This window comes from Pteropus vampyrus, unplaced genomic scaffold, assembly GCF_000151845.1.
Source record: "Pteropus vampyrus isolate Shadow unplaced genomic scaffold, Pvam_2.0 Scaffold339, whole genome shotgun sequence".
Taxonomy (NCBI): domain Eukaryota; kingdom Metazoa; phylum Chordata; class Mammalia; order Chiroptera; family Pteropodidae; genus Pteropus; species Pteropus vampyrus.
This window is the reverse complement of record NW_011889120.1, coordinates 1,777,273-1,802,301: the sequence shown is the minus strand read 5'-3', so window position 1 is coordinate 1,802,301 and position 25,029 is coordinate 1,777,273. Positions and strand designations below refer to the sequence as shown.

The following is a 25,029-nucleotide window of genomic DNA, read 5'->3' as shown; positions in this document are numbered from 1 at the left end:
TTAAGATGTATTTTCTCATTTAATTCTTATAATCACCCTTTGAGGTCAATACTGTTATTCCCCACATTTTGCAGATGATGGAAAGTGAAGGTTAGGAGGGAAAGTAAGTTCCCAAAGCCAACCCTGTGACTGTGTATAGGTGGAATAGGCACAGACTAGATCTAGAATATTGGCTCTTTGCCACATTTTACACATATTTTCTCTGCGGTTATGATATAGGGTTAAGTAATAATTATATATATGTGTATATATATACATGAGACTATATCGGAATACAATCAGATCTCAGCCATAATTGATGAGGTTGGCTGAAATATTTTTGGCATTTTAAAAAGCAGGTTTTGTTTTATTTTTAGAATTATGTGATGGGAAAAAAAAGAAAACTAAAAGGGGTTGCAGTGAGTCAGTAGTAATCCGATGAGTAGTAGTGAGTGGGAGACTGCTGGTTATTATTCAGTTTTTAGGTCTAGTACATATATTACTTTTGATTAAAGTAAAAATAAATCATCACAAAAGTTATCTCAATATCAAAGCTTACACTCAGAAACTTCAACATGTCTGGTTAAGAGCTGTGAATCTGTAGACAGACTGCGCAGTTTGGAATCTCAGCTCTGCCACTGATTGTTATATTTGAACAGATTACTTCACCTAATGATGCCTAATTTCCTTATATGCAAAATGGAAATAGTAGTTATATCTGCCTCTTAAGGCTGTTAAGAGGATCCAGTGAGGTGATATTTGTGAAGTGCTTAGTATTGGGCCTGGCACATAATAAGTGCTATCTTATAATCTGTTATAGTAAAAATAAAACAACAAAAAGGACATCTATGTCATAGGAAAGTTACCTTGGCTTCGTTTAAAAATCTATACTGAGAATCAATGCCAAGAACAGAAATCTCCCTCTACCTTAAACATTTTTATTGATTCTCCCTAGATTTACTATATTCAAAAATATTTTAAAAAGTAAGTTTGTGCTCCTTTATCTGCTTAAAGAAATGTTTCTTGGCACATTAGTCAGATTCTGATTGCCCATTTTATTCAAAGTGTGTATACTCAAGAATTTTTTCCAAAGCGCTCAAAACCCTGTAATACGATTTTTCAAAATCAGCTGACCTGGCCAAGCTTCCTGGCCTACTTGTGAGCCTGAGTCTGAGATGGATTAGCAGAAGAAAAGTTGGCCTACTTTGAATCTTCAATAGGAAGAGTTTGTTAAAACAAAAATGACCCTGAAGGACGTTACTGGCGTAAAGAAGAGTTCATTCTGGTTTCCACTGATTTGTCAGGCACAGGGGAAAATATAAATTATATTAGCCTCAGGGCATCAGCTTATCCTTTGGAACCACTGCAGAATTATTAGAAAATATGTATTAAGACCAGCAAGAAAATAAAATCAACCTTTTCCCCATCTTTTTCTTATTTAGTAACCTTTTTGGGATTTGTTGGTTGTGAATATATATTGTTGTGAGGAATTCAGTATTTAAAAAAAAACCATAATTTTTCTGAGGAAAATATGCCCCATTAACGCAGCAAAAAAAAAAAAAAAATTTAAAAGGCAACATAACAATGAAAATTTGAGACTACATATTTTAAACATAGTCGGTGTATCATGAGCTCCTGAAGGGCAGTGACTTTGACTTTTATTTGTGTGCTTCTCTCTGTGCAATGTCCAGGACGTATTCAGCATTCAGTCAATGTTTATTTTATTGAGTTAAATCTTGGTTAAAAATCTTTTCTGGGGACATTTTATTTTCATTGTGACTCTGAGGCTGTCTAGATGAATATTCAGTTTATTCATAGTATTGAACTGTAAAGGTCACCGTGACAAGGTAGTGGAGAAAATATGAATATAGGAACTTGAAGGTTAGTTCGTTCGTTTCACAGAGGTAAACATAAAATGCTGTATAACTGTCTGCTTTTAATTAGCTTGTCAGAAGATTTGGACAAAGACCTCCAGTAGATTATTGAACAAACCCGGTTGCAGATTACTTATATTTAATCAATTATTGTCTTTCATAGCTTCATGTTCATTCTATTCTCTTACCAATCATATACTCCCTTTTTGTTTATATTTGTAACTATAAGGTTTTGTAGAGGTAAGTTTGCCTTCTCTATGTTTGCTGTACCTTCTCTCAGCTTGAACATATACTTTAGATCTCTCCTGATATTTTTATTTGGGTCTGAGTATGATGTTTCTAGTACTGTTTATACTATTATTTCTTTCCCTTGGTTTTTAAAATGTAAATGCTGGTTATTATTATTATTATTATTATTATTTTTTAGCTCTTAAAGTCAACCTAAATACAAAGAATAGAAGACTTGATTGTGGTTGCAGCAGAGAATATTGATATTAACAGCCTCGCTACTGTAAAAGTGAAAGTGTGTCTGCTGAAGGTCAAGGGAGGACAGTTGAAAGGGGGTATGAGGCATTAATATTCTCATTTTGCAAAGGGAAGAATGAACCTTTGCCACATTTTATACATATTTTTTAGCTGTTATAAAGGATTAACTTGTGATTTTATATATATGTATGTATGTATGTGTATGAGACTATATATATCAGAATGCAATGGGGTCTGATTGTATTCCGATATATATTATAACCATAATTGATGAGGTCGGCTGAAATATTTTTGGCATTTTTAAAAGCTTCCCCTTAGAATAAAACTTTTGCTTCATTTGTGATAGATTCTTTAAATTGACTTGTGGATGTTTTCTTCCTCTCCTTTGGCAACAAATAATGAACTGCTGTAAAATAGGTAACAAGAAAGAGGAATGAAAAATAGGGATTTGGCAAGTTCAAAATGGATTTAAGGGTCTTTGGTAAATCACATGGCTTCCAGATGAAACTTGTATCATGAGATTATTTTGATCTAAGAGGCTCGATCTAAGGCGGATTTGGGGGTGCTTTGGTCCAGCGTCTGGCAGGCAGTGCGTCGTGGGAGAAGTGGCCTGAATGTCTACACCTGTGAGGTCTCGCCTACATCTGCAGTGAGCTAGCTCAGGGTAGAATTGGAGATTCATTGCTTCAGGTTTCATTTCTTCCTCCATAAAAGTAGGGACACTTTTTCACTCTATGGTCCCCTGATTTAGGCTTATATTTCTTCACTTGATTCAGCTGTTTAGTTATCAAAATACTTTAATGAATATATTGCATATCATCTTAAAAATAAAATCCTATTTAAGATGTGAATGCTAAAGAAAAAATGGAGCCTCAGAATAAAACAGGCTTTTCTGAAAGCCATTCAGGAATCCAGAGGTACTGAGAAATTAATACTGCAGAGGAACGATTATAGTAACCAAAGAAAGGGTAGGGATCTTGTGTTTTGTGTTAAAGAAATTGTGCGCCTTTAATAGAAGAGAAAATATGGCTAAAACAAATGAGTTTTTCAAACTATGGGTCGTGACCCATTAGTGAGTCATGAAATTTATGGGTTGTGACCAACATTACAAAAATAAAAGATCAGAATGCATTTTGCATAGTAATGGTAAGTGTTGTGTGAAACTTATGCTTGTACAGGGTGCACAAACACATTTACCTGTGTACTACGTCACAGTGTAAAATGTACTTCCACCTGGGTCAGGGTCATTGATGGAAGGAGTTGTACTCAGTACAAATTAAGATGCCTACTTGAGTTGTCCTTGGTTTTGAATTGGTCTGAAATTTTTAGTAATTTTTTCCTAAGTTAGATTACATAAAACAAAACAAAACAAAACAAAACAAAACAAAACAAAACATTTGAAAGTTAGTTGTTGCTCTTTCAGTTTAGCCTGGAAAGGGGCCTCAGGATGTGGCAAGTGGCTGGTTTCGGTGTGCTTGGCGCCATCTGGTGGCCTTTGCGTTACAGTGCAGCGTATTTCCTTTAATGGAAACCTTGCCAGTTGTTTCTGATAGATGTGTCCCAGTTGAGCTGTACAAATGACCAGAGAAGTTAACGAAATCACGCCTGCAGATTCAGTTTTTACCTTGTCTAACCTTGGCCGCATGGTGGACCCCTAACTTTGGCCAATCAACTCTACAGTATATGCCGTCTCCTAATAAGATTATCATGAGAGAGAAAAATCAGTCAGTGCTCCGTCTCTTGAGGTTGGGTCACAAGTACTATCTTTTTATAAAAAAATGGTGCACTTCTGGTGATAGAGCCTTCAGTGGAGGAGTAGGAAATGGGCTTACACTCCCCTCCTCTGTGACACCTTCCCTCATTCCAGTCTTTCCTTGTAGTTGCTCATGGTCACGTTGGAGCCACCACAAGTGTCAGTGTTTTTAGCATTTATTACATCATATTGCTGCTTTCATTAGGAGACTGGGCTTCTTGAGGGAATGATCGTGTCATATCTTTTTATCTGCATTGTCTTGCAAACTACCTTGTACACGGTGTAGGTAATATTTCTGTATGAACAAATAGTGATTTAGGTGACTTTGAGTGTTTGACTTGGCTTTTGAATTTGTTCATTTAAAAGGTTAAGTCTCAGGAAGGTGGATCTTTAAAACTACTTTTAGGTTTTTACATAAGTGTACAGCGTTATGCCAAAGTTGTGTTATTATGTTAATAATGGACTTGATAAAAGTTGCTTTGCTAAGACTAACTATATCATAACTATGCTAAACATTTTTCTTTCCTTTGAAAAGCTGGGTAAAAATTTTCATGAGTTTATAGAAGTGTGTATATGTGTTATGTATATGTATGTGTACACACACAAAAATATCTTTCTGCTGACATGGAGACCTTTCTGAGCTATTTATCTGAAATACATTTTATCACATTCATATACTAGTAACTATTCAAAGATATTTCAGTGACAGCATTGTCAGAAAGTTCAAGGGTAATGAAATATAAGGATGCATTCCATGATATCAGATGTGGGGGCTTAAGGTACAAAAATATCATTAAATAGTCAAGTAGCGTTAATGTATTTGAGAATAAAACATAACAACCTGGAATTCTCCCGACAGATGGAAAATTTAGGATGTAAGATTAGATGTGCCCTTGGACAGAAAAGAAATGATAGGAGTGAGGACTGGACCCTTGCATGAGAGTGTGGGGACTAAGAAATTTCTGGAAAAACAGTCCATTGCAATCACTGGAAAGCTCAAGGTACTGGCAAGACTTAACTGGGAGTCAACAGATCAGAAATTGGAGGGAGAAGCATGGAATTACAGATGTTGTACACACACTGAAAAGATTGCCTGTGTTTCATAGAAACTTCAAGTCACTTCTTGACCTACTTTGGATAACTGCCTACTGTCATGGCGTAGTCTGTCCTCCTGTAGAGGCAGCTACTAACTAAACCAGTCTCCACCTCTGTCTGTGGGCAGCTGTCTATAGAGAGGGGTTTCTCAGCCTTACCACTCACTATTGACATCTTGGGCCAGTTAAGTCTTTGTTGTGGGGCTGTCTTGTCCATTGGAGGATGAGTCACAGCCCCCTTGGCCTCTATCCACTAAATGCCAATAGCACTCCCGCAGGTGTGAGAGCCAAAAAACATCTCCAGACAATACCATGTCCCCTGGAGGCAAACTGTCCCTGGGTGGGAAGCACTGCTCTAGATTATGGTAGGCCAGTATGTTCAAGGAATAGTTCTCCTGTGGGTGCGACCTGGTCAGGCCCAGGGCCCATCTTTTCCATTAGGGCAGGAGACGATCCTTCCTGGATACTCTTCATCCAGTCTTCTGTAAATGGCCACATGAGATCATCTTTAGAATATAATTTTGGACCTGTAGGCTTTCAGAAGTCAGCTCTTTGAAGGACTAGTTTACAAAAGGCTCTGAGGAGTACATTTGATGCTCTTTTATTTATGGGTATTTACATTACCCAATTAATATGAAAGTGGTAAGTCCAGATTTATTTCCACTTTTTTGTAGACCCTCAGAAACTACTACACTATCAACACCTGCTTTAGTAATTAAATACTAAGTTCCTTGAGGGCAGAAAAATCTTTTGTCACTGATACATGCCAAGTGTTTAAGTGATCAATGGTTGCTGAATGTTGAATGAAATATTAATGACTGGCTTTTTCGAATGCATCTAAAAATAACTTTTTTCCTTGTAAACTTACCTAAAATGAACACGAGGTTAGAAAAAAGCTCCATAGAATGTAAACTATTAATCAAGAAGATACAGGCTTGTTCCATAAGTAAAAAGTTTGTACTTTTCAGACTGGAAAGAGGAAATCTGAGAACAGGATTCTAGTTGTATTGGAAGTAGTGACAAGATGGTCACAGACCTGTTTCAGCACCAAAGTACTAGCAGTCTTCAACTGTACTAATAGCTTGGCTTTTAGAATTTCGACTGTAAGCTAGCATTTAGAACGTACTTTGTTATAGCAAAGGGTTATAAATGGCAGTTGGATTCCTCTGTCCAGGTCCAAATGCCTATCACTAACCATCTGCCATTTATGACAGAGTTTCAGCCAGGCTTCTTCTAATACCCCTAGTTCTAGTGATGGCTTCCCCAGGAGTGATGAGAGGGGTTAACACAGAAGACAGGATGAGGCAAATTCTCTTGGGAATGGGGGTCACTTAACTACATGGCACATCTGTAGATGATTATGACGGTCCTTGCCATATTGGGGTGGCAAATGAGGTCACGAGGTAGCCCTGGAGTTCAGCTTTATATATGGTCATTTGTTAAGAGCTAGCGACATATATTCAGGGATTCAACTTTTACTTGTTAAATATAAACATGTAAGTTGTTACTTGTAAATTTGGTACAAGTTGAAAACATGAATTTAGAGAAGGGGTGTGTGTGTGTCCAGAGGACTTTATGTTGTACAGAGCAGTGGACTCTGGAGTCAGCTGTCCCTACCAGATACTGTGGAAGGAGACTGCTCACAACCTGTCCTTTCCTGCCACCCTCAAAGGTGCAGAAGGGTAGCCACAGTGGAGTGTTAAGAGCCCGGAAACTAGAATGAGCCTGTTTAGGTTCAAAGTCTGATTCTACCTTTGTGAGCTAGCTGTGACTCTAGGTGAGTAGCTTATGTGGGCTTCAGTTTCCTTGCCTGTAAAATAAAGAACTCACAGTTGCTGTGAGGATTAAATAATGGCCCTAACCTGCCTGGTATAACACCTGGCACATGGCACATACTATGCAAATGTTAGTTGTTACTGTTATTACTAGTTTGAGTCAACTTGACATTTCTTATTTTGGAAAGAGAATAACTTGCCTATCTTTTGGCATTAGTGTCTAATTTGAACACTAAATACCTTTGGACCCTAAAATGGATTCTTATATTCACCAAGAAATTACTACTGCAACACAATGTGGTAAAACGGTGAACTTTATTGGGAACAACATTCGAGCATCATAACGTGAAGTATTTTTCAGTTCAGTTTATCGAAATACTTCAGTTTTCCAGCTGGATCTGGGATTATCTGTTAAAAGAAAAATGCAAATTATTCATTTTAAAAGCCAAAGTATGTCATTGGTTGTCCAACATTAGTTGCCTATCTCTTGACTAAAGAAGATACTTTTTGGGTGCCAAATTATATCATATGTATATAGGAAAAACTGGATTTGTCCTACCTACTAATCTCAGCTGTGCCAAAAGGCAAATAACTTGTTAATAAATTAACATCTGTACTCAAGCACCCCCAAATTTACTTACAGCTCTTCTCTTGGCCACCAGGCTTTCATGGCATCTTCAGGTTTGATCTAATTAAACCAAACATTAAGAGAGCAAGGCTACAGATGTTAATGTATTTCTAAATCATCTGCTGAAATGTTGGTATGTCATAACAACTTGAAAAGGGGGCAGTGTGTTCAAATGGATTTTTTGGAGGTCCAGAATGCAAACTTTACTTTCAAACTGCAAAGTAAAAAGAACAAACAAACAAACAAACTCAAATACAACATGAAGCATACCTTCAATAACTATTTAGTGACTGAACAAATACTCCGAACAAAAAACTGCTCTCTACTAGAGCATCACAGCCTTAGAAACCTACTAGACTCATTTGAAATTTCCATATAAATTGACCTCACATTAACTGTTACTTGATAGTTACAGGTAAAGTGCATCTATTCTTACATATAAAGAAAGCTCTTGTAATCAGCTTACGATAGTTCTATATGCATTTTCTTCTGAATTTTTCTTCAGTATAAAATAAACATTACCTAGTTTTTTAGGCATCACTTTGAGTTTTCTGTCTTTGCTAATTTATGATTTCTCTGCATTTAAATTCAATTTCCAGCTACTTATGGAATAACTTTGTGTCAAAAGCATGGTGGGCAGCGGTAACTACTGAAGTCCATGCCTTTGGGGCTCATGGGGAAGATGTCCGTGCACACAACATTTGATGCAATGTATAATACGACTGTGTATGATGCAGGCTGTGTGACTCAGTGCAGGCTGAGATGGCATTAGGGATGGTCGCAGAGTGGGGCTGGCACTTAAGTTGATCTTGAAAAAGGAGTAGAATTTAGAAAAGGGGACAGGTATTCCAGGTTCTAGAAAGACTTGAGAAAAGGCACAAAGGTCTGAAAAAGCAGGGCTTGTTTTAGGGGAAAATGGGTCAGGTAACCTGGTGGGAGCACAGCATGCAAGAACCACAGGGAAGGTGACTCAGGAAAGACCTATGAAGACAAAGAATGCAAAGGCTTAAAGGCTGTGCCCAGTATCTGGACTTTGTCCTGTGAGTACTGGAGTGCCACTAAAAGGTTCTCATCTGGAGAATGACATGCACTGGAGAGAAGCTTGAGGCCAGGGAGACAAATTGGGGAGGCCTGTGCAATACACAGGGGAGAAGTGAGGAAAATAGAGATGAAAACTTCATCTATCTTCAAAGAAACACCACCTCCAAACCTTTTCTGATCCTACATCCCCCACTTTCCAGTTACTTTCTTTCCTTCTCCCCTTCATGGCTTTCTTGAACTAGTTCATACTTCATCTCCTTTTCCTTATCCTGCCCTCACCCCCATACTCAACCGCTCCAAACTACTTTCTGCCCTATGGTCACCAGTGACTCCACATGGCTCAGCTAGTTCACTGTACCCCAGTGCTCCATGCCACAGGACACTGGCATTCCTACCCCACTGCTCAGAGCTCACTCTATTCCTGCCACAAGCCCCCTTTCTGTTCCTGGAGCTGGTTAAGTTGGTTCCTGCCTTGGCCTGTGCCCTTCACTGCTCTGTGCATGCCTGGCTCCCTCTTCGCTCAACGTTTCAACTCAAATGTCTTAGAAATCTCTCCTGACCAGTTTATCCCCACCCGAGGCACTCTCTTACCAACTCACTCCTATCAACCTGTTTCTGAAACATTTGCCACAACCTTAAATTAGAATGTCGGGTGGCTCCATAGTGTAGTGGTTAGCATATCTGCTTTACACACAGAAGGTCCTGGGTTCGCACCCCAGGTGGAGCCATGGCCCATGTCCCGAGTGTGCCAGGCCCTGGGTACACACCACGAGCGTGTGGGAGGAGACACCCCGCCTTCAGAGATCCAGTTCTTAAAAAAGGAAGATGGCAACATCCATAGGTCAGGAGTGGATGTGGGGGTGGGGAGGGGTGGGGAGGGGTGGGGAATTAGAAAGAGTAAAAAAACCCAAAAAACAAAAAATAAATAAAATTAGAATGTAACTCCGAGGGCAAGGACCTTGGCTGTAGTGTTCCCTAATAAATACCTTCTGGCTATTGTTTGAATAGTTGCTATACAGCAAGTGCTCAAGAAATGTCTGTTGGAAGAATGCCCATAGAAAGAGTAAACGGTGGTTGCATAAATGGGGGAAATGGGGAGATGCTGGTCAAAGGGTACATGCCTTCAGTTTCAAGAGGAGTAACTTCTGGGAATCTAATGTATAACATGATGACTATAATTAATAATACTGTTTTGTATACTTGAAATTTGCTAAACCTTAAGACTTTCTCCCATACACAGAAAAAGGTAACTATGTGAGGTGATGCATTTGTTAATTAATCTGATTGTACTAATCATTTTACAATGTATGCATATGTCAAATCACATTGTACACTTTAAATATATACAATTCTATTTGTCAATTATACCTTAGTAAAGCTGAGAATAAAAAAAAGAATGTCCAAACACAGTATATGATAACACATGTGCATTTTTCTGGAGGAAGAATCCATGGTTTTGATCAGATTATCAAAGAAGTTTTGTGCTCCCTGCCCTTCCCCCCTGTTAATCAAATGGATAGTTAACATGTTTTCAGATATGCAAAATCCTCACCCTATAATACCCTTCGTTGTTAATTTGTACTTCTTGGGAGCTCTTGCTGATCTCTCAGCACATGTCTGTGATTGACGGTGACATTATTCATCAGTACTGATGCTTTTGCTACAGCTCCAGGAGGAGGTGCCCCTGGCTTGAAGGCCTATCCTAAAATGCTTTTTAAGGCTTCTCAGGTGATGCCTATAGTATCTGATTCATATTTCTCTCTGTAAGTATCAGTAATTATAAACTAACCTAATGACTAATTTATAATTTAAAGTACTTAGTGCTCAAAGTACTACTTTAATGCCTAACTTCAAATCCCCTTTGAGATCCATCGGATCTATGTAGAGGTGAGTACGTTTGTATTGTAATATTAACTTTAACCCACAAGGACAAAGCTGTTTTGCAAACCCATCAAAACCTGGTTCAAAACCAGTGTTACTTTACCTAATCCGAGTGAGCTTACACAGTGAATTTCTACCTCTCATTGTCTGTGGCCAATGGTACTTTTTTTTGTTTGCTAAGAAAGTCTTAGGAGTCTATATTTTCCTTTTATCCTAAGATGATTTCTTCCTCTAATGCTCTAGTATTTTTCAATTTCATAACTACAGTTTGTGTAAAACTCTTGATTTTTAGAAGATAACATGTTAACTAAAAAAGGTTCCAGTAAGTTTCCAAATTGTATTTTGGCCAGACACTACTTCAGGGATTGTCTATAAATTACACAGCCTCCCTAAATGAGAGAATGAACTTGTTTCAATCTTTTTTCCTTCAAATGATAAGGAGACAATCATTAGCTTCAGTCTTACTTAAACCAGGTTTTGCTTGTGACTTTTCTTTGCCCACAGTATAGGAAGAAATTCCATATATGATCTCTGAGAGCTCTGAATTTATTTTACCAAGTCTCCATGTTCCCTTTTTGTTTTTAGTGGTATATTTCTCTGGATACTTGGCTTTAAAATTCATAGCATGAAGTCCCATCTTCTGCTTTCTCTAGTTTTAGCTACTTTTCCTATAGTTTAAAGAATGCCTGTACTCTTCTGATTTTTGCCTAGCAATGTTTGTTAACTTCATTTACAAAATCAAGACAGTACTATTACAAGGAAAGCTTATTGTAAGGTTGGCATTCTTCTTTGGCCCCAGCCATCCCCTTAATACAAAGATTAGTTCGACTTACTGTTTCACTACCAGGTTTCCAGCCAGCAGGGCAGACTGAAAGGAACAAAAATTAGCAAAAGATAGTTTAAAAACAAAGTTCAGTTTTCTTCAGCAACTCTTGGCTTTTCTTTTTCCAAATGAAACAAAATACAGCCTATATCAATGAGAACATTTCTAGGCCACTGAACACTTAACTTCTGTTAGCTTGCCTGCTCGCACCGAGGAATTTTAGTCATGGAGCTTATCAGCAGGCAGCTAATCTATTTTCATTTTTGCCAGTTATGTTTAGTTCCAGTTACAATGTAAGAAACCAAACCTAGTGATCCTCTAATAAAGTTGGAAAGTTTGGAAATTTGGCAAAAATCTGGCATGGCAAAAATTTCTCCAAATTTATATAAACTTACAATAAGCTTATTTGCTATTTCCTACAGTATTTTGTACCGATGTTATGGTTTGCTGTATGTCAAGAGACTTTAAAACTATTCGGAAAGTAGGATATCCCTTTGACTTAGAATGCATCCTGACCCAGGCTCTGAGTTACACTTTTAAAAGGAATATAAAACGTATGTTCTATTTCTAGTAAAATCTGACCTTTTCCATTTAGCTACTGCAAAAACTTGGGAATGAAAGGATGAACTGATAGATTACTAGTGTGATTCTGAATAACCTTGAGGATTATTGACTTACCTTGAGGAAAAAATTCTAAATCAAATAATATAAACATGCAAATACAACTTATATTACTACATATTGCCAGACTGGCAAATTTTAAGTTTACAGAAACATAATTTAAAAAATTGCAGTAGCAGAAACTTTTTTCTATCCCAAAGGGCTATACAAATAATGAATATTTTTGCATCTTATTCAGTAAGTAGACTATATTAGTGATACTTTGTTAAAAACACTTTAAATAATTTGATCTGCTAAAAAGATTGGCTAATAATTTGCAATCAGAAGACTTTGGAACCATCCAAATTACTTTTAGGATAGGAAACCAAATTAATTATGCTGCTCTCTCAAACTAAAAAAATCAAAAGCCTATGATGTTTAGAAGGCAAGGGTACCTTCTCCATGTTTGTCAGTGTACTGGAATGCTTGAACCAAACGAAGTGTCTCATCCACTGATCTACCCACAGGAAGGTCATTCAGAGTAATTTGTCTCAGGATTCCTTTGTCATCGATAATGAAGAGACCTCTGTAAAACACAAGAACGGCAGAGGTAAGGCCATTTCACCTCAGTTAAGACAAATATTAGTTAACGTGAATCCCTGTACCATCTGCACAGAAGCATTGTTATACTGAACGACACACTACCTACCTGACTGGTATGTACACACGCACACACCCTCAATACCCACACTTATCTACTATATAATTTGGGATTATCGTTGCTAAATGGTAACTTTAAAGTTTTCTTTTTGTCTATGAAATGTCTGGAGGGACATGCACCCAGTGTTTCCCGGGGTCATATAATTTGTGTGTTTGGGGTCACAGTAGAAATCTTTGCATTCTCCCAGTTGCCATGGGCATGTTCTAAGGGTTGTGCAAAAAGATGTTCTCTTTGTATAATAATCTTCATGTCTACTAGGTTTGGGATTTTACTGCACCGTAAATGAAATGAAAAAAACTACATAGCAAAGTCTTCTTTTGGGTGAAAGAGTGATTGATCTATCTTGCTCATCACTGGCTGTTTAGAATGTCTTTATATTTCCTTTTTCAGTGGTGAAAAAAAACAAGTTCACCGATATAAGCTAAGTTACTGTTCCCTCTAAATCTCTCTATGTGATTCACTTCTATGGCCTGGGGAATAATGTAGTTTGATAAAAAAAAAAAAAGACCTGTTATTGAGATAGAGGTGGCATTATAAGAGTTAAAGTAGACTAGAGATAAACAGAAAGTTTTGAAGGACTTTATTGTCTATTTAAGTCAATATGGATTTCAACCTACTACTTTGGATTAGAAAAAGATCTCGGGTACTGGGGCTAACTGCTTGTGTACAACTATTATAAATAATGATGAGATATGTTTTTAATAGAAATATATGCAATTACATATCTATTCCATGAAATTTTATTTCATAATTACATTAAACATTACTAAGGTATTCCTGTTTATCCTACAAGTTTTTGAATGAACAACTTAATGTCTGAACTAATTAGGGCTTACTCTCCTTGGGCCAGGTAGACCTGCCAAATTTGGGCAAAACTGTTAATTATTATTCATATGGGTGTTCTTTCATGTAGCTACTTTTACAGTTGAAAACTGTTGTCAGTGGTGATCAAGTCTGTTCTGAGGTGAGCCTGATCTGAAATTGAGCCTGATACCTCATAGCAATACACATCACGCAAAAACAAATCTGCCTTTTCTTTGGTAGCAAATTCTAGCTTCAGTTTTCTGTTTTAATTTTGTGAACTGCTTCTTTGGTAGACTTTGAGATTAAGACATTTGCCATACTTGGTATAATATGTATGTATGTGTCTTTCACAGAGAAGAGATAGATCATTCTTATAAAAAATCAGAAATAAAAATGTCAACAGATATCTCAGTAACAACCCCAGAAGCTAAATGTAGCAGGGTAATGCTTTCAAATGTTTGCAGGAAAATCTCTTTCAATCTAGAATTCTATACCCAGCCAAATTATCAATCAACATGTGAGCAGAATAATAAAATTTTCTGACTCGGAAGGCCTCAACCATTTTATCTTCCAATGACCTTTTACTAGGAAGCTATGAAGATGTGCTTCACTAAAACAAGGGATTAAATAAAGAAGACAGGCAGGCATGGGAGCCAGAAAATTGGGGAAAAGGGAGAGTAACTGCTCATAAGTGTGGGTTTCTTTTGGGGTAATGAAAATATTCTAAAATTGATTGTGGTGGTGGTTGCACAACTCCCTGAATATACTAAAAATATTGAATCGTATGCTTTATATTGGGTGAGTTGTATAATGAAATATCTCAATAAGACTTATTAAAAAACAGGATTATAAAATACTGACACTTTCACATAAAACATTAGAAAAAAACTATTAGTATTGCAAAGCAAATCAACAACTATAATAAAATTACAACTGGTTTAAGCTAAAATTGCCTTTTTTTTTTACAAAGAATTCTATTAGCATCTATTAGCTCAAGTAACCCTGTGAGAGCTATCGAGTAAAATATTTTCTCAATTTTTCCCACTACAAAGACACAGGTTTGCTAAATACTTTGATACTTATATTTAGAAAAACCATTATTGGTGTCAGTTTGGAGAAAAGTAATGGACAGGGAGTTTGGGGACATGGGTTCAAGTCTGTGCTTTGCCATTAACTAATTATACAACTTTGGCTAAGTTCATGGAATTCTGTGGATCTGTTTATTGGTAAAATGACAGGGTTGGTCAAAGACCTCTAAATAATCTTCCAGCTCTAATAGTCTGTGACACTCACATAGTTTAAGAAAGGCACTAACCAATTACCTATGACAGTACCTATGACATTTTTGCAAATAGAGCAAATAATATTTCTTGATCAAACCTTGTATCTTCTAACTCCATTTCAAGGAGGATTACAAATATATTTGGATTTGTCATAATGTAAAACCACTGAAAGGTACCTAAGAGTGTGGCCTGAGTCCTCTAGATATACACCATAGTCCTTTGAGATCTGATGGGTCAAATCTGAGAGAAGTGGAATCCTTATTGACCCAAGTCCTCCTTGTCTTCGAGGGGTATTAATCCTGTAACAAACAACATTTACCTCTCAGAATTAAGTAAATACCATATATCAAAACAGTCAGCACTCTTTCTTTGCATATGCACACGCATGAACAGACAACATTCACATCCTTTCTCTAAAAAAAAACACAGGCTAATATATGTTCTATTTTCTTACCTGCCCCCCCCTACTTAACAATATATTCATATTCTTTAAATACTAAATATGGAGACATACATCATCTTGCATTCTCAACTTTGTGTACTTGTCTGATTAATTCTTAGAAGTGGAATTGATGGATCAAAGGATACATGCATTATCTGAAGTATAACCTTATAATAATTGTGATCACAAGGCAATGCCTTGACAGGTAGGCAGAATACAACTGGATGATATTTTAATATTCTGACAAAAGAATGCAAAGTCCACTTGCAGCAGCAAAGGAAGTTAGACATAATCTTAGACATAACAGTCTTCAGATTTAAGTATTCCTTAACTTGAAACCAGGGTATGTGGACTGGTACCCCAATTGCAGGGCACTGACATAGCAGCTAGAAAACGGGGAAATACAGCTTTCTATGTCTACAGCCAGTTCTGACATCCAAGTAGAAATCTCTGGTTAATATGAAAACTATCCAGCTGAGAATGTATCTCCACAAATTCCTTGGGAAAGCAACCCCAAATTATTTGGGATGATATAACTTTTTCCTTAGTGGATCTGTGTTTTAATCCTGTGATTTAGAATTACTATAGAAGTGATGAAGCAAATTAAACCCATAGTTTTAATATTTTTATATTAAGAAATAATCAGTACATATTTGTATTTATATTTTATTTGTAGTTATTTATAATGTTTAAGGGGATCTGGCATATTAGAACAACAGATTTACTTTGTGATTCCATTTTAAAATGTGTAATTTGAAATTTTATTCAGTTTATAAATAGTAAGGAAACATTTTAAAAGGACTTAAGACACACTGAATCTGTTTTCTTAGATTTGTAAGAATAACTTAAATTCTTGGGAAGTTGTGTCTGAAAATTGAGATACTTAAAAGAAATAAAAAAATATAACTGCATTTTAAAATACTTAAGATAAATTGTAGCTCCTGATCCAATTAAAAGTTTAGTTATATATGCATATTCATGCACATATATTTATTTATATGTATGTATAACTATAAATGGAGAAAAACTTTTGAATTTACTTTAATGAACTAAATATTAAGTTTGAAAACCAATAAAATTCTGAACAGTTTATTGTGCATAAAATTTTGTGCACAAAATTGTTGACATGATTAAAAACTCGCATCAACACACACATTTAAAATTTTGAAACATGTTGCCTAACTGCTCTCTAGAAATGCTGAACCAACTGTGTGTATGAGGGCCATTTCTTCTCACCTTTGTCATCACAGGATGAAATTTTTCAATATTTGAACTCTTGGCCAGTCGGACAGGGAAAAAATGGCATCCCTTATCATTTTAATTTGCAATTCTTTGCAATTAAGTAGGTGGAACAACGAATTAAAAATTATTTCTAAAATTAAAAAATCATTGCTTCTTGGAAAGTAATTATAAAAGAGATTTTGAATTTAACTTAATACTAGATAACTGTGTAACAGAGAAATGGTATTTTAAATATTTTTTTCCTCCAGATTAAGGTTACCCAATTTGTCATAATAAAGTAACCACTAATCAGATGTTGGAATAATGTTAATTTATTACTGTTACTATGGAGATGGTCCCAAATCTCTATTCTGGGCTTGACTCTTCAGACTTACCTTTCCTACAATTCAATGGATGTTTGCTATGGACATTATATCTTTTGCACTGACTTCTTTCCTCTAATTTTGAAATGTCCTATAAAATCCTTAAGCATTTTTACCATAACTTCATTGAACTAGCAGCTCTCAGATAAATCTCCTGGATTGTTTGATAAATAACTATATTCCTATCATGTTAAGACTTGTCTGCCCATAATTTAAGAGTAAATCCATTCTTTCCCCTACAAATATAAGTGTAAGATACTGACCAGGCCAAATGAGTAAACTGTGAATCGACAGAGCATGCTACCACTTCAGTGTTTATAGATCTGAATTCTTCAATTCTATCACCAAAGGCGATAATTTCAGTTGGACACACAAAAGTGCTGGAAATAAAAAAAAATATATTCAGTATTCTCAAAATATGCATATATGTGAAGTTTTAAATGACTTAGTTCTTACAAACACCTTTAGTATATTAGAATGTATATCAAGAACAATTTTATATATGAACCTTCTCAAGATGGAGTAGTCTAAGACTGTCATTTTTGATCAAACATAATTTAATAAATGTATATTACAGATTTCCCAATTATACCTCAATAAACCTTATTTTTATCATTTAATGGATCAGTGGTCAACCAATGTTCCCTTCTCCCTTATGGCAGCACTTCTCCCCATTTTATTAGCTTTTATTTAATAATACTTTATATAGTGCTTTACAGCTTTCAAAGGATCTACAAACATTTTACATTATTGTACTATTTTTTTTTTTACATTCCTATACTAGCTCTATGAGCTAGATGCATGTATCTTTATTTTGGAGATGAGTAAATGCTCTCCCACCCCCTCTTTCTCGATTAGGTCCTCTTCCACCTTGTGTTCCACTCCTGCTGTCAGAAGGGCATGTTTAGAGAATATTATCTTAGTGTAGTATTTTTCAAACTGTGGTAGGAACTATTTATGCCAATTTACTGAGTTCCAATTAACATTTAAAAAAAGTGAAACAGAAAATAGGAGAGCACATCATTTATAAATTATGAAACATATGTACATACAAGTGCATGTATGTGTGTTCAGGACTGATACAAAAAAATATTTAACAACCTTAACTCAAATTTGGCCTTAGCACTGGAGGTTTCTGAAAAAGACCAGGTAGGAGGGGCAACTTAGGGAGGGTCTTGGGAAAGGGGCTATTTATCATCGGGTATGGAAGTTTTTCAGTATTTTGGTATAGTATTGGCTTTACTGGTGCATACAGACAATGTTGCCCTGTATGTATGTGTAAGTGTACTGAGTGGCAATGAAAAATTTATTTCCTACTGTGTGTCATGGTCAAGAAAGTTTGAAAAATGTAGATTTAGGGGACAAGTTTCTACCACTGCCCAATATAGGCTTCTCAGATGTTTCAGTTGTTCAAGGAGAGGACTGTCATATGCAAGCAGTTCTAATCTCGATTATGTCCCTGGAAACCTGGGCCATAGTATATATTCTTAATATTTTCCAAAAGGTAGGAATAGTTAGCACCTGCCTCCTTTTATCCAAGAAATGCTGTCTAGTGACACAATAGCCCAATTTAGTGAGGACGGAGAATAAGTTCTGGCAGAAAACTGAAGGGTTATGTTTGTGACCTTCATTCTTGCAGACTGGCAAATGCCCCAGAATTTTTCCTTCTCTAACCAGACCCAGTCCGGCATTCCACAGAAGTGACAGAAAGAAGGCTATCGTAGTTCCTTGACCCAGAAGACCACTGCTAACATCATGCTCTAATTAGATATGTCTTATTAATTATGGAGTTTTAACACTGGAGAAACAGCATATTTATTTGCTATTAGACTAATTTAGTGACATATTTTGTACATGTGTTAACTTTTTGGTTTTATAACAACATGACTGTAGAAGGCCTGTAATTTTTATATATTAACATTTCAACTTCTGGTTTCTATTAGAAATTAAAGTATATTAAACATTTTAGCTAGTCAAGCCACAGTATAAGTTGATTAGAAAGAAGCAAGTTCTCACTAACTTAAAGACTGTATTACACAGATTTATGACTTGTTTTAGTTGCAATGTACTCATTTTTATGGGAATTATTCCTATTCAGATTAGAGTAGGGGTCAGCAAACTTCAGTCGACAGGCCAAATCTAGCCTATCTTATTTTTTGTAAATAAACTTTCAGTGGAACGTAAAACTCGTTTGTGTATGTATTATGTATGGCTGTTTTTGTGCTACAAAGTGAAGTTGAAATATATTCAAAAATATATTCAAATAGAAAAGATGTAAAAGTTTGGATAACTCTCTTTTTGGTATCTTCTTACTTTCATGGAATTTGAAAAACACTCACAATAAAATTAAATCTTTGAAGTGACTAAAGCTACTTTGAGTCAACTTTCTATCTACAAAAGTGCTCACTGTCACAGAGTTAAAGAAGAACCCCCCCACAATAACCATAATTTATATTAATAGGCATTATTTGTTAAGCATATGCAGTATTTTCAGGAAAATGTTCAAATCACAGGAAAGCAACAGATGCAGCAAAGAACAAAAATAGTAAAACCAAAGTTAAATGGCATCACTAGAGGAAAGAGCTTATTAATTTTCTATTTAACGGGGATACATTAAATAGATTTGTGGCATAAGTCTTGCTATTAAATGCATTCTAAAATATTGTCATTCCATTTTCTTGTCTTAGTAGGTATAGCTTAACGAATATAATTATATTTTTTCTCTAATGATTAACATTATAACAATCATGTAAACATAAGTATGAAGTATTGGGGTCAATGGGTTATGATGCTGAAATATGTGGTAGATGTTACCTTCTTGGAAAAATTCTTCATCTCAACTTGCCTTTTGAGAACCAAGAGCTAAATAAAATATTTCTAACTTTGATGTTCTTAATTAATGATTGATAATTGAGGTTTTACTAGCTGCTATGTATTACTTACAAATCAAGTGGGTAGAAGAAAAAAACCAGGTATTTTCCACGATAATCAGTTAACTTGAGCTCCTTAAATTCTCCATTTATCACAGCTGTTCCTTCCCAATAAGGAGCTGGCTTGGAAACTAAGAAAGAAAAATATAGGGTGTTTTATAACACTGAGAAAGTTGGTGGGATGACAGAAAGACAGCTTTAGGAAATCACTAAATATCAAAGCTTCTAAACGTTTGGTGAAACTTACAGACTTCCCAGAATAGTGCTACCGAATTACAAAGAAAACTAATTATATTGAAATGCAGTTACCAAAATATTAAAAACAAATTGGTGATGTAGTAATAGATGTACCATTTTATTAACACTTTAAAAATGCAAGATCTAGCAGTGATCTAATAACTTACCCAAAATAGTGAAGAGTATTAGTGATGTTTCAAGATAACTGCACCAACCACGTGACATGAAAATATCTGTGGGTCTACTGGCAACAGGTACAAGCAAGTACTGCTGAAGCTAACATGGTTTGTTGCTGACATTTATAATGGAAGGAAATGCTCAATTTTGGTTGGAGGTTAGTGAAAAAATATATTTTTCTATTCATGCTCACAGACCCCTGTACATTTCATACCTGCACGACACCCTACTGGATACTTCACTATAGCCCTTCCAAGTTAAACAACTTATTACATGTCAAACAATTGGATGTTCCTTTTTCTCCTGACAGTCTTTAGGATGTACTAATTTAAACATTTGTCCAGTTTCTCACATACACATAGAGGACCTGCTGCCAAACTCAATGATTAGGAAATTTGCAAATACATCAGGCCAGAAGTGTAAAATCCCAGACCATGGGATTATTTTCCTAGAAGGCTTTGAAAGTGGAGACTACCTTGAACAGGTTTCAAGTGACCTGATGGAAATTTAGTTTGCGCTGCTCTCTTGTAAGGGCATTCTGTAATTCTAGCCCACATGCCTGATACAAATATACCTTGATCTTCTGTTAACACATTCAGATAGCATTTAAACTTTCAGTACTAATATATACATTGAAGTCAGTACTTGCTTCCAAGTTTGACTAAGGTTCCTAGAAAGTAAGGTTTAAGACAGCCAACATTTATTACAATTTGTATAATAGCCAACATTTATGGTCACTATGAAAATAGACACAAACTGAAGATAAATTTCTGTTAAAACATAACATATGATTACTTTTTTTTTTTTTAAACATCTACAGCACCTGGTCTTCCTAGGTGGTCTTCCATCCAAGTACTAACCAGGCCCGACCTTGCTTAGCTTCCGAGATCAGAAGGGATTGGGTGTGTTCACAGTGGCACAATGATTAGACAATGATTACTTATCTTACGTCAGCTTCCTACTTCATATAAATAATCTGATCTGATTAGGTAAAGGCCAGGAGGGAGAATTAGCAGAAGCGTACTAAACTATATATGCTTTATATACATTACTGAAAATATTACTCAAGCGTGAGGTTCGAATTGTAATCATCTGTTACAACGACTTGCCTTAATGACTTTTAGCATATTGGGAAAACCAAATCTGAAAAATCAATTTTGTTATAAAAATTCTGAGCTTGGAAATTTTGGGTTCTTGATTTAAGAATTGCAGTTGATGGGACTGCAAATTGGTACAGCCACTATGGAAAAGTCTGGAGGTTCCTCAAAAAATTAAAAATGGATCTACCTTTTGACCCAGCAATTGCACTTCAGGATATTTACCCAAAGAAAACCAAAACGATAATTCGTAAAGATCTATGGATACCTATGTTCATGGCAGCACAATTTACAATAGCCAAGGATATGGAGGCAACCTAAATGTCCATCCACAGATGATTGGATAAAGAAGTTATGGTTCATATATACAATGGAATATTCAGCCACTAAAAAAAATGAAATCTTACCATTTGCAACAACATGGATGGACCTAGAGGTGATTATGCTGAGTGAAATAAGTCAGAGAAAGAAAAATACTATATGATTTCACTGATATGCAGAATCTAAGGAACGAAAACAAATAGAAAACAGACCCACAAATACAGAGGACAATCAGGTGATGGCCAGAGGGGTTAGGGGGGCTGGAAGAAAGCGGTGAAGGTTTAAAGAAGTACAAATTAGTAGTTGATAGAGGGTCACCAGGATGGGGAGCACGGCATAGGGAATGCAGTCAGCAGTAAGGTAATGGCTATGTGTAGAGCCAGAGGGAAGATAGAGCAATCAGGGGGATCGTTTCATAAACTATATAAATGTCTAACCAATGTACTGTATACTTGAAACTAATAAAAAGAATTGCAGTGTTAATTCAAAGAAAAAAACCATCAATTTATAGAGCAAAAAGAATGCAATTACTTTGCTAAGACCTATAAATGGAATTCCCAAAGCAATCCCTTGCATCTATTAAAATCCTGATTATAAAATCATATAACAAAGATTCTAGCAAATTCAAAGCAGTATAAAGACCATTTAAGAAAAGGAATATTTAAATCTCTTCTTCTCTTAACCCCACTAATTTAACTGTTAATATTTCGATGTCTTTCCTTCCAGTCTTAAATACAAATTTGGATCCTTACTACTTAAACAGTAAAGCATGAACAATTTTTCATGTTACTAAAAATTATTTGAAAGTATGATCTTAATGACTATAATATTCCATTTTATGAATAAAAGTCCTTTTATCATTAATTCTAGATAAGTCTACATGTGACAAATGTAGGAAATACTTAAAATTTGAAAAAGTTTTCTGGTAAAGGAAAATCTATCACTTTTTTTTGCTTTTGAGCAGACTTGGATGGGATTTATTTTTTATGGGAAATATATGTAATACCAGTAAACATTTAACTGGCTGACATATTTCAAAATATCTTCCCAGACAAGTAAAACTTAATGGGACTTGGAAACACCATGATTTTAAAAGCGCAAGACTAGCTTTTTAAACACAAAAATCCAAAAGTAGTTAACTTTCAGTAGGAAAGAACTGTAAATATTTAAGGAGGCAAAACAGTTCTTCTCATTACTCCAAGTCATAACATCCCACTTAACACTGAGGATTCATAATTGTGAAGCATACTTTTTTCACTGAATACTGGCTTAGAACAAGGTGTAATTGAACCACAGAAGTGAAACACACATGTTCAGAATACCAAATCTGTAAGAAAAGCAGGTTACTTTAAAGCAAGGGACAGTCTTTGTCCTTTAACCGTTGGCCACTCCTTTTTGGCCAATTTTGATATCCAGATGCAGCAGGCCACAATTTTTCAGTGTCTGAGTGACGTGTCCTTCCTGAAAGTGGCCATTATCTGTGTACACTGGATAGAAATGTAAATAACCAAAAGCCAAATTGGCAGGGCACAAATTTGCCATGAGGTTTATCATCAACCCAAATGCATTACTTTCAACCTCCTTCTCCCCTGTTTCCCTACAAAGAACCTCTAAGGTACACCGTGGTAATAAGTTCTTCGTTTCTGAGACACAAAGAATACCCATTAACTATATGGGTTTTGGAGGAAAGCTTTTAATAGTCTCCTTTATAAGTTGGAGGAAAAAAAGGAAAAAAAAAGATGAAACGTTTGCTCTCCTGACCATTTTGTTTAGCTACTTTTCTGTTTAATCAAACTTTTTGTAAGTCATTATTCATCTTATCAACATAGTTTTCCCTGAAATAGTACGTGGAAACAGACGCGACGTGCTGCAGACACTTTGCGATGTTTGAGGAAGTGTTTCAGTTTGCACAACATCCTCTAATGCCAACCAAGCCCAGGACCAGGGCCACCCTCTTTCCCTTTTCTGCGGCTTTTGGGGTGACCACTACTTCTTCCAAAATCTGATTAGTGGAAATCATCCCTTTCTTCACAGCTGGAACCCTCCTCCCACCATCCCCAGGAGAGAGCCAGGCCCGCCCAGGGACTGGAGGCAGCCCACGAGGTGCAGCCCGAGCCAGGCTCCCGGACAGCCACTGTCACCAGGGCACACGTGTCTCCCCGACTTCCCCACTTCCCGCCTCCCTCTGCCACCAGTCACCCACCCCCATACCCCCGTTGGCGGGGCACCACCTACTCTTGGCTTTGCTGAGGTGCAGGGAGTGGTCGGCTACCGAAACTCGGGACGACTCTCCCGGGTATACTTGTCCCCCTGCGTAGAAGTGGCACTCCTCTTCACGGGTTCGGGGCCTCTCCTCTGCCTCCAAGCCCCGCAGGGTCCCGGCCCGCAATAGGAACAGTAGCAGCGGCAGCAGCAGCAGCTTTCGGCTCCAGCCGGGGACTGGAGTCATCGCGGCTGGCAGCAGCGGCAGCACCTCCATGACCATCCGAGCGCAGACACAAGTCTCTTGGCGTGAGCACTTCTCCCGCCGCGGAACAACTACAACCGCGCGCTCGACGCCCGCGCGAACCGGGGCGCGGCCTCGCGAGACCTGCTCCGCCCTCCCGCTCCAGGGTTCCGCCCCTCCCCGCCCCCCGCTCTCAGTTCTTTCAACCCTCCTGCCCCCTCCCCCCGCCACGTGTGCGCTAGTCCCGCCTGCTGGCCCCCCAGGCAGCATTTGCGCCTGCGCCTTGGGGTGGGCCATGGCCAGGCGCTCAGCCCATCTCTGCGAAGGCCGTTTGCTGGAGCTGCCCGTGACCGGCCTCACGCGCTCCTGTCCTCTGCATTGTTTTAGACATCCTTCCACGCCCATCTTTTCCATAAAGCCTCACTACCGCATATTACTCCCCTCTCCTAACAAAGTTAAACTAACCTATCTGCCTTTGAACCGCTTGCATTTTATACTTCTAACACTCATTTTTTCCTTGAAGTGATCTGTGAACAATGCCATGACTCCCCCCTCTAGTTGCAGCCCCTTTTAAGTCCTGGGAAACTTGGAGAAGAAAGATCTAACATTTATTCTTCTCCATCATGCAAGGGCAAACACACACTTTGGGACTTAAGCCTGTCTCAAGGTTTTTTTTTTTTTTTTAAATCAAGACTTGAAAAGTTCCCAGAATATGAGACTTTCTCCCAGCGCAGTTGTTAGTCCACCTTTTGACAATTACCCCATCGCATTACAGGAGCCAACATCCCTTCTACCTTCCTGTGAACTTTTGCCATCTTTCTGAATCCTGCAGAAGTCTGTTAGACTGTCGGCTGCCTGTGGTCGAAATCCATGATGAATTCATCTTTGTTTTCCAAGGCACCTGGTACATAGCATTTGCTATTGTAAGCACTTGATTCTATAACACCTAATATTCCTGACAGCCTGTCTTAGTTTCAAGTTGAGTTCGCATATTATATTCTTGCTCCCTATGGAAACCTTGAATCAGATAGGA

The 25,029-nt window shown here is 37.0% G+C and overlaps 1 protein-coding gene and 1 pseudogene across 3 annotated transcripts; both read right to left on the bottom strand.

The window, feature by feature from the left end:
* Positions 1-7,257: 7,257 nt before the first annotated feature.
* On the bottom strand, positions 7,258-24,126 carry PRDX4 (peroxiredoxin 4). 3 transcript variants are annotated; one of them, XM_011378449.2, is made up of 8 exons: positions 23,786-24,125; positions 19,732-19,849; positions 17,052-17,168; positions 14,919-15,041; positions 12,390-12,520; positions 11,345-11,379; positions 7,603-7,649; positions 7,258-7,369 (listed from the first exon to the last, which is right to left on the bottom strand). In XM_011378449.2, the coding sequence occupies exons 1-8, from the start codon at positions 24,033-24,035 to the stop codon at positions 7,366-7,368; spliced, it is 825 nt and encodes a 274-aa protein (XP_011376751.1). In that variant the 5' UTR covers positions 24,036-24,125; the 3' UTR covers positions 7,258-7,365. The 3 variants fall into 3 exon arrangements, with proteins under 3 accessions (XP_011376751.1, XP_011376750.1, XP_023378113.1); XM_011378448.2 differs by lacking the exon at positions 7,603-7,649 and having other exon boundaries at positions 23,786-24,124; XM_023522345.1 differs by lacking the exon at positions 7,258-7,369 and having other exon boundaries at positions 7,642-7,803; positions 23,786-24,126.
* On the bottom strand, positions 20,945-21,062 carry LOC111730905 (annotated as a pseudogene).
* Positions 24,127-25,029: the final 903 nt, after the last annotated feature.

What these genes read in the sequence shown, in the direction of transcription:
- PRDX4 (XM_023522345.1), bottom strand. Translation starts at nt 24,035, where the DNA reads ATGGTCATGGAGGTGCTGCCGCTGCTGCCAGCCGCGATGACTCCAGTC. An exon ending in GCACCTCAGCAAAGCCAAGA is followed by an intron (nt 19,850 to 23,785) that starts GTAGGTGGTGCC and finishes TTTCTTTCTTAG; the next exon opens with TTTCCAAGCCAGCTCCTTAT. An exon ending in GGAAACCTGGTAGTGAAACA is followed by an intron (nt 7,804 to 11,344) that starts GTAAGTCGAACT and finishes TTTACTTTGCAG; the next exon opens with TTTGAAAGTAAAGTTTGCAT.